General features: G+C 45.0%; 1 protein-coding gene across 1 annotated transcript in view; it reads left to right on the top strand.

Moving 5' to 3' along the window:
* Positions 1-658: 658 nt before the first annotated feature.
* Positions 659-17,307, top strand: part of LOC119178033 (glutamate receptor 1) — a 67,535-nt gene continuing 50,886 nt past the window's right edge. Inside the window, exons 1-4 of the mRNA XM_037429202.2 lie at positions 659-949; positions 2,404-2,562; positions 11,039-11,314; positions 12,864-13,111. Coding sequence (XP_037285099.2) covers positions 844-949; positions 2,404-2,562; positions 11,039-11,314; positions 12,864-13,111 — 789 coding nt within the window. The 5' untranslated portion in view covers positions 659-843. The remainder of the gene's footprint in view (positions 950-2,403; positions 2,563-11,038; positions 11,315-12,863; positions 13,112-17,307) is intronic.

Raw genomic sequence — 17,307 nt, 5'->3', positions numbered from 1 at the left:
AACATGCATGGAAAAATTCAGAGCGCGAAAACGAACACAAAAAATATTCACTTGAACAAATCTGTGTTCATTTGAAAGATTTGTCTTAACAAATGGTTCGCTTAGAAGAAAAGTAATTCTCTTGTATATTTTTATCGCATCGGGCATAATACTTTCTGGCTCCTCAATGTTCTAGGGTTGCGCACCACTCGTGCAACTTGGACCTCATACACACGAAATCAAATCATTCATTCGTTCAAATCATGAAAGCTTTTCACTCTCATAGCACCATGCATACCATTTGAACCTACATGCGCGGCGGCACCGTATGTCCATTTTCACCGTATTTTTCTACGATGTGAAGCCGATCAGAAGCACGGGTGGCTCAACGAAGCAGCCGCTCACCCACTCTGCCTTCCGATTCTATTTGAGCAGAGCAAGCCCCGTTTCACATGGCTCATGAACGTGCCCATCCAGGCACCCATTGTACGGCAATCGGAACCGTGGCTTCGCCTGGCAACAACCGATCGGTTCTCTAGCGCCACCACCTGACATCCATGCGTGCCCTGGCGGGCAACGTTGATACGGAGATCGATCGATAGGGCGGCGCTGCACGTGCTTTCCAACGAGTGTGACGTCATGCAACGCGCGCCTTCCCGTCGCGCAAGTGTACGCAGGAGGGATCGATGCTCTCTGTCTCGGGATCCGCATCCATTCGCCAGTTCCCTGAGGGGCATCCTGCTCCGGATCCTTGTCGATGCACCAAGCGTGCCCAGGCGCCCCGAACAAAGCAGCGTTACTTCATTTCGGCCCGTACTTGACATGGAAGCGCATTGAGTGGTGAGCTGCCACCGACTTCTGTGCATGAGACTGCGGTGCGTGACTTCGGGAAGCCAGCCGATGGAGAAGCTTTTCGTGACCATCCTCCTTTGCATACACACTTTCCGAGATGCCGGTGCTGTGAAAATAGGTGCGTCTCAGTGTCTTTTCTAATTTTTGCTTTCTCTCATACTCGTTCTGCCGTAACTAATTATTCAAGTTCTGGATCGTTCATCGAGGTCAAAGTCTGTTTATGCCATTTAGCTATTTTACGTACCCCGCAACAACATTTATAAGGCACGCTGTAATGCTTTGAATATCGACACTTTCATCCACAACATAGTCAACTGGTGGCAATAAATTGGCTTCTCAACTGTGCACACATAATCTGAGGCTTCTAGGTTCTCACTCATACACATATTTCACCAATGTTATGCCAATCATGCGACGGGATCTCGAACAGGTGGGGCTGTGGAAACGCAACAAAGCGTGTGATACTAACCAAAATGATCACTATTCTTTTCAATGAAAGTTGGCGGGCTCACTGTTGGCGCCTACGAGCCACGCCCTTGTGCTTAGGCACAGCGTTCCACAAGTTCCACAGTTCACTTAGAGATGAGCTGCTCTAAACAAATTGCGCAAAATCGCGAACAGAATAAAATTGATCTGGTTTTAATGTGACCTTAGTAGTGGTAAAACACGATGTTTTTCTTCAAGGTAGACCTTAAGAGTTTATATGGAAGTGACACAGTGACAAGAGATATATTGTGTTTTAGTAATGTGCCCATCGTGATATCTAGCTATCATCTTAATGCGTAAGAAGCACGGTTTCCGTCGCAGATGCAGGGTACGTAACATTTATGCACTATTTAGCAGTTGCAAGAAACGTTACTTATGAATATTGCCCAAGTTATACGCAATAACAATTGAGAAGTCCGTTTGTATTTTTGATATAGAAACATCTTAAGCAATTTAAGCATTACTATTACTTCCGTTCATATTGCATAGACTTTCACTCACATCTAGGTAGAATGCACGCATAGTTCTAGGAAGTTTCTAAGCATAATGGCAGGGATCAGAATGGTAGTTCTGGCGCAGACAGATGCGTACCATCTAGTATGATCACCTCTTTATTACCATCAAACGCTACAACCTTGTAGTTTAAACCAGATTCCACAACAAATTCGAGACCAGCTATGCCCACAGGATACTCGATAAGTAACTAAAGATACTTCTTAAATTCATAAAACAATATAGGACATAATGCACACATATAACCCATAAAAAACTATTCCTATGAGGCAAGAATTAGTCGCAAAGCCAAACAAAAAAACAAATGAAAAATAAACAGTGAATACTTGCCGTTACAAGCTGTGTATGCTCTTTCAGACACAAATGGACATGAGGACATACTTCCGCCACTACATTTACCACTATTAAGTACAAAAGTGGAAAACAACATGTCTAGACCTGCGAACCTTATATACCACTATTTATCAATAGCTGTGTCCGTCAGCAGTGTCCAGTCACTACGATTTTTGACAAAAATGAGCCTTTGCTTGAGCAATCGAGTGTTTGATGTGTCGTTTTTTTTTCATTTTTCAGGTGTTATACTTAAACCTGACTTGAACATAGTTCAGTCAGCTTATGAAGGCGTTATGTATAACTACAGCAACAGCAATGTTGCTCAGGAGATCAAATTCAAGGTGAAGACAAACTTTGCTACTCTGGAAGACACTGACCTGTTCTCTACCAGCCGAACACGTGAGTGGTCAACTCTTACCATCCTGCTCCTCAAACTTGCGCTAAATGTAGGAGCAAATGGAGAAAGGTTGATGTGCTTTCGGAAACGTTAAGTGTGTGCTGAGGCATAAAAGAAAGTTTGCCCTATGCGGGAAAACCAGGGTTAGCTTCAGTCCTCTGTCATTATATTACACGACACAAGTTCAAAGCAGTGAATCGTGCAAGGCAGCACGCTGTACTAGTATCTGCATACTCTATTTCCAGCCAATTGTCAATATTTTAGTATGGTAGAGCCAAGCATATACAATAGGTTGATAAAGATGATGGCCTAAATGCATGGCTCATACCCATTGCGGGGGATTGGCCAAGAAACGCGCAGCTAGATGGAGGGGATCACATAACAATTGCCAGTCAAATGAATTATAAACTGTTAGGACTAAAAAAATGTTGCTAATTGAGAGATATGTGATCAAAACCACCTCATTTTCGCGGCTTCGGTTTCGTCACCTTTGACCTTGTCCCGCCGCGGTGGTCTAGTGGCTAAGATACTCGGCTGCTGACTCGCAGTTCACGGGATCGAATCCCTGCTGTGGTAGCTGCATCTCCGATGGAGACGGAAACGTTATAGGACCATGTGCTCAGATTTGCGTGCACATTAAAGGACCCCAGGTGGTCCGAAATTCTGGAGCCCTCCACTACGGCGTCTCTCACAATCATGTGGTAGTTTTGGGACGTTAAACCCCACAAATCATCATCATCATAATCATCATCATTATCACCTTTCATTTTGTAAAAAAGTGTTAGCTTCTGACACAATGCAAGTCACAACTAAAAAAAATATAACTCTGGAGTCACAATACTACGCGAACGTGAAGTAATGCGTAGTGTTGCTTAAGATGTGTCAGTTCACAAAATATGGTAACGTTACCAAACAAAAAACATACCGCTTGTTCTTTAAGAAGATATCTTTAAAATATAACTATGTACAATTTTACTATACCAGATTGTAAGGTTCCATAATCTGACACTTCTCAATTTTTTGAATTGTTATGTAATCTGATAGAAAGTGCATAGGTCAAATAAACACTTAAGCTTACGCTCACGTTGTGAACTGCTTGTTTTTTTTTTTTCGTGCGTCTTTCTTTGTGTTCAAACAGCACTTTGCAAGGGTCAAATGTTGGTGTGACCAGCTTCATTTGTTCCAGGATATATTTGTGCTTGCTTTGATCTATACACTTGCACAGTTTTATAGATTAACGTTTTTCGTTTGCACGTGAGACTCGTGCCGAAGTCAGCACTGGTAAAGTGCAACAGGTAACTGAATACAACGAGCTAAGGTGACATGAAGTGTAGTCCTTACTATATGTATTGACCTGATACTTATGTTATCTTTTTTATTTCGGGACGACTGGAGTAGCACCCTTGTGCGTTAGAGTTGCGTGCGAGTGCTATGCGTAGTTGCCAAATGCCAAAGCGAGCTAACATACAAATCATCATCGCGAAAGAATTCATAAAAAGTGGCGTGACTTCCGCGAAGAAGCCAAAAAGAGCGCAAAGTCTTTCTGCCCATTATTGAAATTATTTTTAAATATAATAAATTGTCATTGCAATGAAAGATCAGTTTAAAAATAATTAATAATGTCTTTCTGAGCAAAAATATCAGCTCCTCTAAACGAAAGAACATATTTTCTTTTTAACTTCTCTATTTACAGTGCGAGAAAACACACACACACAAAAAAAGAAGGCACACAAGACACAACAGTGCTCCGTGTGTCTTGTGTGCCTACCTCGCTGTGGTCTCGTCTCACGCTGGAAACAGGAAAGCTAGGAGTCAGCTCACCCAACATATTGCTCTGTGATACTTTTTAACGTTGTCTCTGGGGTGGTCTTGATTGAGCGGAAGTCACGTTTGCAAAGGCGCGATTATTGTTACCTGCTATTTCCCCAACGTGTCCCTGAGTTTGACACATAACTATTCAAAATGATCGACGAATGCACGATTAGAGAACGGCAAACGCGCTACTGGAGAACGTGATAATCACTGATATAACAGTATCTGCTCTAAAATACAAATAAGCACAAAAAAAAGCCGGCTAGCGACTGGAAAACTCTATAAACGACACGGCGAAAAATGAAGTGCAAGTCTGCTAATTATAAGCGGAACCGGCAACACTGCTACCAACCCAAAATAGAGATTTGTTTTCGTATTCATGAGGCTAGTTGTTTCAAAGAGCCAAACCAGTCTACCGATTTGTTAGAAACGAAATTCACATTGCTTGCCAACAATGCCACGTGAGGCTCAGCTGGGCGTCGTTAACATTTTTTTCTTTGTTGTCTCTGGTTGCGGCGCAACAGCAGCGGGCGGGTGGGGCATCAACAGCAGTCACGTAAGAGCCGCTCTGGGCCTGCTCTTGCTTCCAGCTGGCCTGCAGTCGCCATGGAGACTTATCGACCGAGTCATTGTTTTCAAGCCGTTTCCCCACGCGCGTTTTGTTTGACTTTTATGCGCTCTCGTTTTATTAAATCCATGTCACGTCTCATGCAATATGATTTATAATAGAATTGAAGGTAACACCAATATATTCGTATTGGAAAGAAGGAAATATATCTAGAAAAATGTGTATTTCTTGTTGTGTAGAGGTTAGGTTTAAATAGTATAGTGAAGATTGTATAACCTCACAAAAGGTTTAGTCCATGATATAGGATTGAACTGCAAACATGAGAGAACCACATTGTGCACAATAGCATCCTTTTTCAAAATTGCAGTTTGGTAATTTTTATACTTTTAAAGTGGTTATTACCAAGCTATGAAATACAGACACAAGTGCTCAAAAACATTTCAGGCATTTTTTTAGGTTAGTGCATAAAAGCAGAGCGCGAAAAGATGGGCTCAAGAGGCAAGAAGACGGGACGAGAGCTCTGCTCTTGTTTTAGGACAACGCACCAACTCTCCCAGCAACACATTGCATCAGTTAGGTCATTTAAGAGCTTTCTGTAATTACGTGTCACAGTGTTTACGACCCGAGTCTGAGACATGCGCGTTGTTTAGACATGCGGGATCAAGACAGTATTTCCACTACTGAGGTGGTCCGCAAGCGGAGAAAGCACGTTTTCGTGAGCCTAGAATCATTCCGCTTCACCTAGTTAGCCTAGCCCTCGATCTTTGTCTATGAGAAATGCAATTTGGAGTAACAAATCCTTGTGACAGTCTTGTAATCACTGCATCTAGAACACACTTTGAACATATCTGTAACACCACGCGCACACAAACAGGCAGGTGAAATTCGACTAAACTCTGATGCTTCCAAACTGTTGTCCGAATATAATTTGAGCCTGGCAGCTCACTTATGCTTTGGTAGATATTATATGCACAATGAGGAGAGCAAACCAAGTGTGCCAAGACCGCATAAAAATTGCCTACTTGGGAAAATTGAACACAGAAGAACAAAAAATACTCTATTGATTTATATGTGGGGTTCAACGTCCCGAAATCACCATATGATTATGAGAGACGCTGTAGTGGAGGGCTCCGAAAATTTCGACCACCTGGGGTTCTTTAACATGCACCGAAATCTGAGCACACGGGCCTAAAACATTTCCGCCTCCATCGGAAATGCAGCCACCACAGCCAGGATCCGATCCCGCAACCTGCGGCTCAGAAGCCGAGTACCTTAGCCGCTAGACCACCGTGGTGGGTCAAAAAAAAAAAAAAAACTCTATTGAAGCAAGTTATCTGACTGGGGAGTCGAGGGCCCCACTGGCTTTAGGCTACTACTTAACCTGGTTGAACAAATCAGAGCTGAACAATCTCTACCGTTCGTGTTGGTGCCACCTCTTCGGTCCGTCGACTTGAAGTCGTTGAGTGCTAAAGTCACAATACCGAAATGAACAAGTTACGCATGCACTGGCAAACGTAAATTTAACAGAATGGAGAATGTCAACATTGTTCTTTCGTTCATAGTTGCGCATGTTGTCGCTGTGCAATATGAGTAAAGCAACTTATTTTTAAGTCACTTTCGTATTTGAGTAATGTTTTAATATTATTCAAAAAGTTTTAATGACTGGAAAAAATTATATTTTTCGTTTTTTGTGCTCTTACTCAAAGCCACGCAACATTTACAGGTTGTAATTTGTTATGATGATTTCTTCGTCAGCCCTGTAGCACCTGTCAGCTCTGAATGTAGTACATACTCCGCACCAAAGGAAGGAACCTTTAGAAGTACATAAGAAAAATGGCATGCAATATTTTTGAGTGGGGATAAACCTGGTTTTAATTCATCTTCTGCTGATGGCCTCCTCTCCTGTTGAGCGTTTGCGGTGAGAGGCTTACTACACTTGCGTAAAACGCTGATTAGGAAGGACAATCCTGACAATTGTAAAGTCATATTTATTTAGTTCATTGTAATTTGGAAGTCTGTTGAATTGGCCAGTGTCGTTGCTTGTAAAGCCAACGCACCAGCCACTACGACTGCCCTCTGGTTCCCCTTCACCCAATGGTGCGCCGCGGACACGAGATAGAGTGGTCGTTATGATGGTGGTATAGCCCAGGGTTTGACGGAACACCGTCGGGCGACGGGAATATATTTCTTGCAAGTAAACAATCACTCACCAAATTTGTAACGAAAAGAAATTTTTCACGTTTCGTGACCTTAACGGGTCTCTTGTTCACATACAAGCGAGAGACGTTGTCTTTATATGCGTAGCAGATGACGCAGTGATTTCGTGGAGATATGAAGTCGATTTCCACGCGTACGATTAAGTGTATGGGATGTTGACAGAATTAATAATGATTCCAAAAGGAGGCAGGATGACAGTGATTTTTTCGGGTCAAAGACAGTCGCAGATTTCCAATTAATGCTGTGTCCCGCGTTAAAGCGATGTTCAGCTAGTGCGTTGGCGGTAATATGTGTCTTAGCTACGCCATCTTGGTACTGTTTGATGCGTCGTTTGAAGTTCCCTGTTTCCATATATAGGATTCGTGGCAGTTTTGACAGGGTATCTTATATACCACTACAAATTAGCGTTCACGTTTCAATGAGTCTTCAAAGCAGACGAGCTGTCTTCTTAACTAGTGTGAGGGTGCGTGTGCTAATTGTATGTCATATCTCCTAAAACTCTTGCGAGTGTTTCGCTTACCCGGGAAGCTTAAGGAATGGGCTCAGTCTTCTTGTGGTTGGTTGTTTTGTTTCTTGGAGGATCTCTAACGTGGCATTCCTGCTGATGTAGTAGTTGGCGAGGATAGCCGTTGTCTGGGAGTTCGTGCCTTGATTTGTTGTCAGCCCCAGTAATATACAGTGTACCAAAGATGCACAAGCCCAACACGCCTCTCCGGCCAATTGTTTACTTCACACAATCCCTGCTTCACAAGCTATCGTACTACCTGCATCAGGTGCTGTGATCACTCATCGGACACACTTCTTCGTATATTAAGGATAAGGCACAACTTGTTGCGATTTTGAATGACTTTTCCTTGGACGACAAAGACCGGCTGGTTTTATTTGACATGAAATGAAGGTTCACGTCAGTGCGTATTCATTTAACCATGGAACATTGCAGGCAAATGCTCGAGAAGGATACGTACCTACTTTCAAGAACTCCGTTCAAGGCAGCAGATCTTTGTAATATTCTGCATTTTTACCTCAGTAACACATACTTGGCGTTTGATGGGAACTATTACAGACATGTTTTTGGTTACAGCCATGGCTTCTTCTATTTCTGTGACATGTGCAAACCTGGCCTTGGAGAGTAAAGCTAACTTCGAGCATCCTCCAAAGACTTCCCTTCGATACATAGACAACTGCTTCTGCGTAATTTACAACTCCGAAGCGTAACTGTTTTTGGAACACCTGGACTATATTAAACGGTTCTTGAATTCACCGTAGAAGAAGAAAGCAACGGGTAAATTGCCTTCCTCGACGTCTTTGTTCAGCGCTGTTCAGGTGGTTGTTCGACAACGGTGTGCAGGAAGCCCACACATTCGGGCAGGTACCCCAGCTTTGTCTCGGCGCATCCCATTGGCCACAAACGCTCTGTGGCGGCTTCCATCTTCAAGTGTGCGCACCGGCCTTGCTCTGATGATTCAGTGCGAAGGTGGGAATGCAACAAAGTAAAGCACGACCTCACTCTCGCCAACTACTACGTTAACAGGAACGCCACGCCAGAGATCCTCATAATACAAAACAACCGACCGCAAGAATGCTTAGGCCATTCCTTAGGCTTCCGGCGTAAGCGAAACCCTCTCAAGATGTTTTAGGGAGCTATCACGTACAAGTAACACATGTACTCTCGTACAAGTTATGAATCCAGCTGGTCCACGTTAGAGGCTCATTGGATCGGGAACGCTATTCTGGAGTGGTATATAAGATACGCTCTCAAGATTACCGCGCATTCTACATAAAAAATAGGCACCTTCAAATGACGCATCAAGCAGCACCAAAAATTACGTAGCTAGGAAACATATTACCAACTCACCAGCTGAACATAATTTCAACCCAGGTCACCGCATTGATTGTAATTCTATGATTGCCATCGAAACGTAAAAAAACACTTTATATGCTGCCTCCTTTTGTAATCATTATTATTCAGTCCACATGCCATACTTTATCGGACACGTGGAAAATCCACCTGATACTTACACGAGATCATTGCGCCATTTACTGCGCATATGAAGGCATGACCGAACGTCTTTCGCTTGTATGTGAAAAAGGGACCCGCAGCGGTCTCGAAACGTCTCGAATTCTTTTTTTCGTAACAACAACGGTGAGTGATGGTTTATTTGCAAAATATGATGGTGATGTGGCGTTACAGGGCTACAGGCATTGGTAGTACTGGTACAATAACAAATAACTCATTTTAGATGCGGACAGATGGTTAGGCTAGTTGGTAATTTACTTTCGTTCAGCGGGATGGGAGCATGCGAAAGAGATGATTAAAGAAGCGCTCATGTGGTTCTCCCTAGGTACGTTTTTTTCGCTTTCGGTTTGCTGAACTTCTCAACCATGACCGAGGCGACTCCTTAATAAGTGCTCTGTGTAGGCACCCCACAATGCCATAGGTGCTGACATATGAGGTGTTTTTTTAACAATGCTTAATTTTTGAACCTCAAGTTTGTCTAGTGAAGTAGTTAAAGGGCGTGATGCACCTAAAACTAACAAACAAGCAGTAGTAAACAATTTTCTACTGTTATGTGTCCAACTTTTATATGGGTCAGATACCCTAAGCGGGCGCATCTGGTTCATGTTTTTATGTGAGGCTTTCCACAGTAAGCACTTAGTTGTACGACCAGCACTTCTCCTGTCTGGCTTTTCAAGGCAGACATTTGGGGTAGTTGGTAATGACTGAATGATTTCGTATTACTGGTGAACGCGCATAAGGACCAGTGATGTATCCTTCTCTGTTGTACTTATGCATGTTCGTCAGTAATAAGGCCTTCCTGGCTGTTCTTCTTCGCTGATTTTTTTTTCAGTTGATTTGCTCTTCCAAATTAGAAATACCTTTTACAGTTGTCACGTGACTCAAAATCTAATTTCGCGATTGCCATTCACTGCTAACTGAAGCAAGCCGTGAAAAGAAAATTGTCAGTCAGCAGAGATTGAGCCCGGAGTGAACACAATCAAGAACGAAGTCATCCGCTTGCGGGCAGACCGTTACACTAGCCACATACTTTGGGAGTGTGAGTCACTCGGCCCGATTTACAGCAAGGCTGAGTGGGATGCTCTTCTTCGCAGCCCAAGCCTTCAGGAGCCAATCCTGGCCATCCAGTACGCGCGCGACACTGCCGCTAGACCAGGCCGGCTGGTCGCCACGTCGGACTAGCTGGGTGGCACGGGGCCACCTGCAGTGTCTGAACTGGACTATAAAAATGTTGTACCATATTTTTCTAACCATTTGATGCCAACATTAGCCAAGCTTTTAGGGTAGGTTTCTGTAAGGGCTCTCGAGAGCGAAAAACAAAGCGACTTGCTCTCCATTCATTAAGCCTCAATTATTTCTGGCACAGCAGAAGAATTTTACATGTAAAACACATATTGTTCAAAATTTCGCGTTTAGAAATGAAGGAAAACACTCTATCTGGCCGCAATATGTCTCGCGAATTTCTCTGGCACACGTGGTATGTGACATTTCATGCTGAAATAGGTACACGTAAGACTACTTACTTTATTAGCTACGGCGTACAGATGAGTCCAAAGTTACGACGTGGACACAGCGTTAACTTTCAACAAATTACTTGTTTACTAAGCTGTACAATTCAAAATGTAGGAAACTGTAAGTAACGCACGTAGCGCATAGGTACGAGATAAGCTTTTCATAACATCCATGCTACATGCGAAAGCTGTGCACCCAAAGATGACGGGCGAGTACAGCAAAGAAATACTTACAATATTAACTGGTCATGCCTTCTACTCGAGTTCCCCTTCCTATCGCAATCAAAAAGTGTAATTCTTTTCTTGAGAGCTCAATTGACGCTATGGCACTCCATTCTTTTTCTGCGACACAGTGTGCGAGCAGCTGCGCACCAACGTGACGACGGTGGTGGTGTCGAGCATGTCGCACTCGTCACTCGCGCTGCAGTCGTTGTTCAAGAACACCAACGTGCCGTACGTGGCCACGTCCTACCAGGAACACTGCAGCGTGAACGTGGGCGGCAACCTGAACCTGCCGTCGGCCGACTCCCTGGGGGTCTCGCTGCTCCCCGATTACCTGCCAGCCGTCGCCGAGATGGTCGACCACATGCGCTGGCCGTCCTTCGTCTATGTCTACGACTCGGAGAATGGTGCGTAGTGCTTCGACACGCAATCCGGCCAAATATGTACATCGCTTGCTTAGGCAGTGTGTATCGACTACAGGAAAGAGCAATATTCGCTGAGCTTTCGATCAATCCCGCGTAACACGTTCGTTTTCATTCATTTAGCAGCGTGCCGTTGCGTATGATCTCTTTGCCGAAGACACCACCATATGCGACGTGTTCACCCCATCTCCAAAGCATATATATATATATTTTTGCTCAACTGGCACGTAACCAAACATGAATTCGCTCTGTACTTGTACCCCGAAAGTTCACTTGATTTAGTCAAAAAGAGTAACACTTGCTTGAGAAGGACTCAATATTGAATTACAAAGTAAATAGTAATGATCGCCGTAACGCACATTAATTAACGTGTCCCGACATTCTTTTTGTGGCAGTAAAACATCAAGTGCCTTGAAATAACATTGTATCTACGTGGAGCATTTACAGACAGCTCTTCGGAGGTGGTGTATGAAAAGACTATGTCACAATCCGTGTGCATTGCACGCGATAGGTCTGCCGCGGTATCACTTCGCTGCTTTGTCGGGACTTATCGCGCGCTGGTTAGCTGTTCACGGTTACGCAACAACAGTATAGGGTGAAACAAAATGACATGAAGAACACTGACATTCTTCATCTTCTGAGATGTCACTCGATTACTATTCCGGGTGGCGCTTAGTGTTTTAAAAAATGGAGGAGTTCACATATTGTGGGACACGATGGTAAGAGTTCCTCAGCAATCTGGTCCAGTTGGTGTTTATATTACGGCACAAAAAGACAGTAATACCGGTGGTTCAGTTGCCATTGACATTTCCTGCTCACCGCTTCCACAAATCAGTCAATCAGTCAATCAATCAATCTTTTATTTTCAAAATTTTATGCGTAAGACAAACAGGGAGAAGTAAAGAAAAAGTTGATAGTTCATGAGCTTCACAAAGCTCCGGTCGCTCAGCCAGACAGTGGTGAATACTAAAATACCAGACATTTTAACTGCGTATCAAATAAACATGGGAGTGAAAGCTTAATGGATATATTAAGAAGGATCAAGCTACTGCAAATTACAACCGAAAAACACTTTTGTATAACTTAAGAATTGTCATATGAAGAGAGTTTTAAAAAATATAGGGGTGAAACAGCAGGACATCGTAAAAACGTTTTGAGTGTCCACATCTGTGCCGCTAACGTTTGCTGTGATGGATCGTACAGCCGCACACATCTCACGAAAGTTCATCGGCAACTCGTCTCGGGCTGTTGTCTGTTCTCGCTTATGGAAAAAATCGCACTTGATGGCACATTCGCAGTGAAGCACACGTAGCTGCTTGTCACATCCGCTCTAAGTGAGGGCTATAACGGGTGTTCCCCACAGGTGTCAATTTAAAATGCGCGAGGTCGAACAACCGCAGTGATAGAAAGGAAAATACCTCTAGCGTGAAGATGTATATCGGCAAGGTAGCTCAATATATTGTGTAAAATAAATAGCCGGGCGTTGGTGAACTGAATGTAGGCGCCACTTGCAAGCAGAGCTGTTGGCACGCAGGGCCCTCTAAGCTGCAGCGCCTGCTGAGCCACACGTACCGCGAGGCGGTGACGGTGCGCTTCGTCAAGCGTGTCAGGAACAGCAGCGACGCCAACGATTTCCTCCGCATGCTGGAGACCACGGACCGAGAGAGCCGCAAACACGTGCTGCTCGACTGCCACTTCGACATGGCACGGAGAATCATCGTGGACCACGTGCGCGACATTTACATGGGACGACGAAACTACCACTTCTTCCTCATCAATCCGGTACGCACAATTTCTGTACAGCATCGTCCGTATATCTTTCGTGGTTACGCGTGGAATGTGGGAGCTGCCAGTGCTCTAACGCCATGGGTACTACTCATGGATGTTGTAAGGCACCCTTGTGGAAATGATGTGAACCGCCTCTTGAAATGAGAAAGTGTGGGCAGGGGGGGGGGGGTGTCATAAATAAGCACAACATCCATTGAAAAATGATTTCCTTCCGCTTCTCCCTATAACAAGGAATAGCCATACTAAAATGCCACTACAAACTGTTTTTAAAAGCGTGTCATGTTGTGTGGCCTGTAAACACACGCAACCTGTACCTAGCTGCAACCTCACTCAAACTGTTTCTAGCTATTTTTGCTAGGAAAAAAAAAAATGCGTGACAGCCTCTAGAAAGCACGCTTGCATGCATATGTGAAAGAATACAGCGACAAAAGCACCACAGCCATCCTATAACGAAGAAAACATCATTGAGCTCCTCCGCACTTCCTAGGTTTTATACTGCAAAGCACATAAAAAACTAAAAGCAGATTCTATGTTTCAAGAAAAAAAAAACCTACTTCTTTCTTTTAGGAGCGACGCTCCTTAAGGCGTGGGCTGAGCGTTCCATCGTAATCATATGTAGCCACCTCCCGTTAGTTCTTGAACTGGCCGTAGAGTGTGGTACTTGTACATATAACGAAATGCATATGCGCTGAAAAATGCAAATGGTACGATAAATAGCATGATGAAAATAAAAATGACAGCATATCCATGGAGTGAATGATGATGAGTGGGGCGAAGCGTCCGTCAGGCCGTCCGCGCTTCCGTCCGTCCGTTCGTTCTTGTTTCCGTCCATTCGTGCGTCCACCTATTCGTGCATCCGTCCACGCGTCCATCCTCTCATGTGTCCATCTCTGCCTACGTCCTTACGTCCGTCCCTGCGTTCGTCCGTGCGTCTGTCCGTCCGTGCGTCTGTCCGTTCATCCGTGCGTACTTTCGCCCGTGCATCAAGCAGACAGACAGACGACGGAAGGATGCGGCCAGCGGATGACTCACGGTTTGCCGATAAAAATAATGATGAGCGCAATGTGGCGGCGGCTTGCGCTCGAAGACGGAACCCTGATGTGCATGCGCGCGAGAAAATAGGAATGACGCCATACGAAGACATTGACGATCGCGTGTTTGTTGGTGGCGCTGTACGCTAGCGGGCGCGGTGTAGTAACATGAAAGCCGTTGTGGTGCGCGCGCGCGTTCAGATTTTCAGCATGTCGGCGGTTGGACAAAGCTGCAGAGCGCCGCGCGCGCAAGGCGGCGACGGCTCGCGCCAGAACACGGAACCCCCGATGTGCGAGCGCGCGAGGCAGAAGCGTGTCGTGAAGTTGCGTGGCTGCGCCTTCAAGATCTCGGCGTACAAAAAAAACTCCCAAGCATTTCCCCGAAGGTGAACATGGTTAAGTGCGAATACACGGGGTGATGCTATGAGGGGTATTTATTAATTCGCACTATTATATTTATTAATCACACTATGGTGCCTTTATGGTGTAATGGTTCCTGGGAATCGCAATTTGATCACACGGGGGAGTTTACGTTAACTCACTGGCGAATGCCAACGGATTTTAACTTTACTCCCCCTCACGACCCGCTCTCGACGGGAGACTGAGAGAGAAGCCGGGCGCGCGAGAGAGAGGGGTGCGCGCGCAGCTGCAGCGAGCGAGGGGAGCGGAGGAGCGAGCGAAGGGGGAGGGGGTATAAGGCGCGTTACTGACCAACGTTACTAGTATCTAGTAACGTTGTTACTGACACCGATATCAGCGTCGCGTCCGTGGCTGGATTCGCTCGCAGGATTTCAAGCTGGACGGTTGTGCCCTCGCGATCTCCGACTTCAGCGTAGCTCCCGCCGACGGTTCGCCCTCCGCGGTCTCCTGAAGCCGTGCAGCTCTCGCATTGTGGTGCCCCGCCCTTGGACTGCTTCGACCGGATCCCCACTTTCCTATCTCCTTCTTTTTTCTCTCGCTTGGCTGGCTTCTTCTCCGTCTATTTTCCTTCTATTCTTTTTATCCCTCCTTCCCCCCACCCCTATAAGGCACTGCGCCGTGTCGCCTGAAGGCAGACAGAAATTAGGTGCCTTTTTCCTCTTCATTGTAACCACTACCACCACCACCACCGTCCGTGGCTTATTCGGTAGAGCGTCGCGCTGCGGCCCGCGAAGTCCTCTTTCTTTTAAAGATAGAGAGAAAACTGCGGACGCCGCCGACGGCGGTGGATGGTTTGGGGTCGCTTATAAAGTGTATTCACACTTAAAATTGGCAGATCACACGTACAGTGGGAATCGATGATATGCGAAGCATGAATCAGAAATGTTCATATGTCACTTTAAAATCAGCACAACGTTACGAGGTGGAGGTAAATGATGTCGTACATGACTTCCGTGTCACGATTATCATGTCTGGATGTGTCGTTTACCTTCGTCGTCTATTCACGTCACGTGATACCAAACTTAGTTTATGTGGAGCTAGAGAAACGGCCGCGAACACGCTATGAGCGTAATATGTTGTCATGTTGTCACATGACACGCGTGTCAGGATTATCAAGTTTGCACCAGTCATATATTTCGTCATTCATTGACGGCACGTAACACCAAATTCGGAGCTAGCAAAACGGCCGCGAGCGCATCATATAGGGCCCGATATACTCCAACGTAGCGTTGACGCGCGCGCACGCTGGCCACAGTGACGCTACGTTAACAAAACGCGAGCACTCCGAAGTCTGACTCCAGGCACGACCAGCGTCCATCGGCATGGCTTGACATGCAACATGCTGCATTTCGCGCGAATGCGTTACCCAAACAACACTGCGTCTCCCTCTTTTCGTGACGGAGGGATGCCGGACGCGTTGAAACGCGCATGCGTGAAAGCAACGAAGCGCAGCGCGCGCCTGCGAGTATTTGGCAGGACCGGCGCATGGCGTGGCAACACCGGCATTTTGCGACGAAATTAATGCCGGCGAGCACGCGCACTGCATGCGTCACTTCGAAAAGTATTGGCGCCTTGATTGTGGCATGTAGTCACGTTCTGACATGAGACACATCTGATCATTATCTTGTTTGCACCAGTCACATACCTTCTTCATCTATTGACGTCTCGTAATACCAAATGTGGCATATGTGAAGCTAGCCAAACGGCCGCTAGCGCACTATCAGTGTGGCATGTAGTCATGTTTTTATACGACACGCATGTCGTGATTATCATGCTTGGATGTGTCATTTACCTATGTCATCCATTCGCATCGCGTAATACCGAGTTTGACACATGTGAGTCTAGCGAAACGGCCGCGAGTGCATCATGAGCGTAGCATGTAGTCATGTTGTTACATGACAAGCACCTCATGTTTATCAAGTTTGCAACAGTCACATACCTCTGCTATTCAGTCACGTACCGTGCTACCAAATTTGGTATATGTAACGCTAGCGAAACGGCCGTGAGCGCATCATGAGCATGGCATGTAGTCATGTTGTTACATGACACGCATGTCATAATTTTCATGTAGGGGACTGTAGCTTGTGTTCGCCATTAAATCATGTCATACCATACTAGTTTTGCAACATGCCATGTGAACGAAACTACCGCAAGAGCTGCAGGACCGTGAAATGTAAATCATGAAATTCATGACGTGCATGTCATGATTTTCATATTACGAGTAGCCAAAGAGGTTCTTCGTACAACCATGTTATGCCGTACCAAGTTTCGTATCGATACCATTATCGAAACGCCCAGGAGAGCTAAAAGTCGTAGGCGGCTAGATAGATAGATAGATAGATAGATAGATAGATAGATAGATAGATAGATAGATAGATAGATAGATAGATAGATAGATAGATAGATAGATAGATAGATAGATAGATAGATAGATAGATAGATAGACAGATAGATAGATAGATAGATAGATAGATAGATAGATAGATAGATAGATAGATAGATAGATAGATAGATAGATAGATAGATAGATAGATAGATAGATAGATAGATAGATAGATAGATAGATAGATAGATAGACAGATACGCCCAAAGTCGCCGAAGTTCGCTAAGAAATCCTTCGCATTTAAAACGGGAGGCCAAAGTGGCACGGCAGTGGCGTGCGGACTCAGCTTCGCCAAAATCTCCATCATTCCCCCCGTGGATATGCTGTCATTTTTTTTCTTTTTCAGGGTACTTTTC

Source organism: Rhipicephalus microplus, chromosome 2 (genome assembly GCF_043290135.1).
Source record: "Rhipicephalus microplus isolate Deutch F79 chromosome 2, USDA_Rmic, whole genome shotgun sequence".
Lineage (NCBI taxonomy): Eukaryota > Metazoa > Arthropoda > Arachnida > Ixodida > Ixodidae > Rhipicephalus > Rhipicephalus microplus.
The sequence above is the reverse complement of the archived record's forward strand: the minus strand, read 5'-3'. Positions and strand labels throughout refer to the sequence as shown.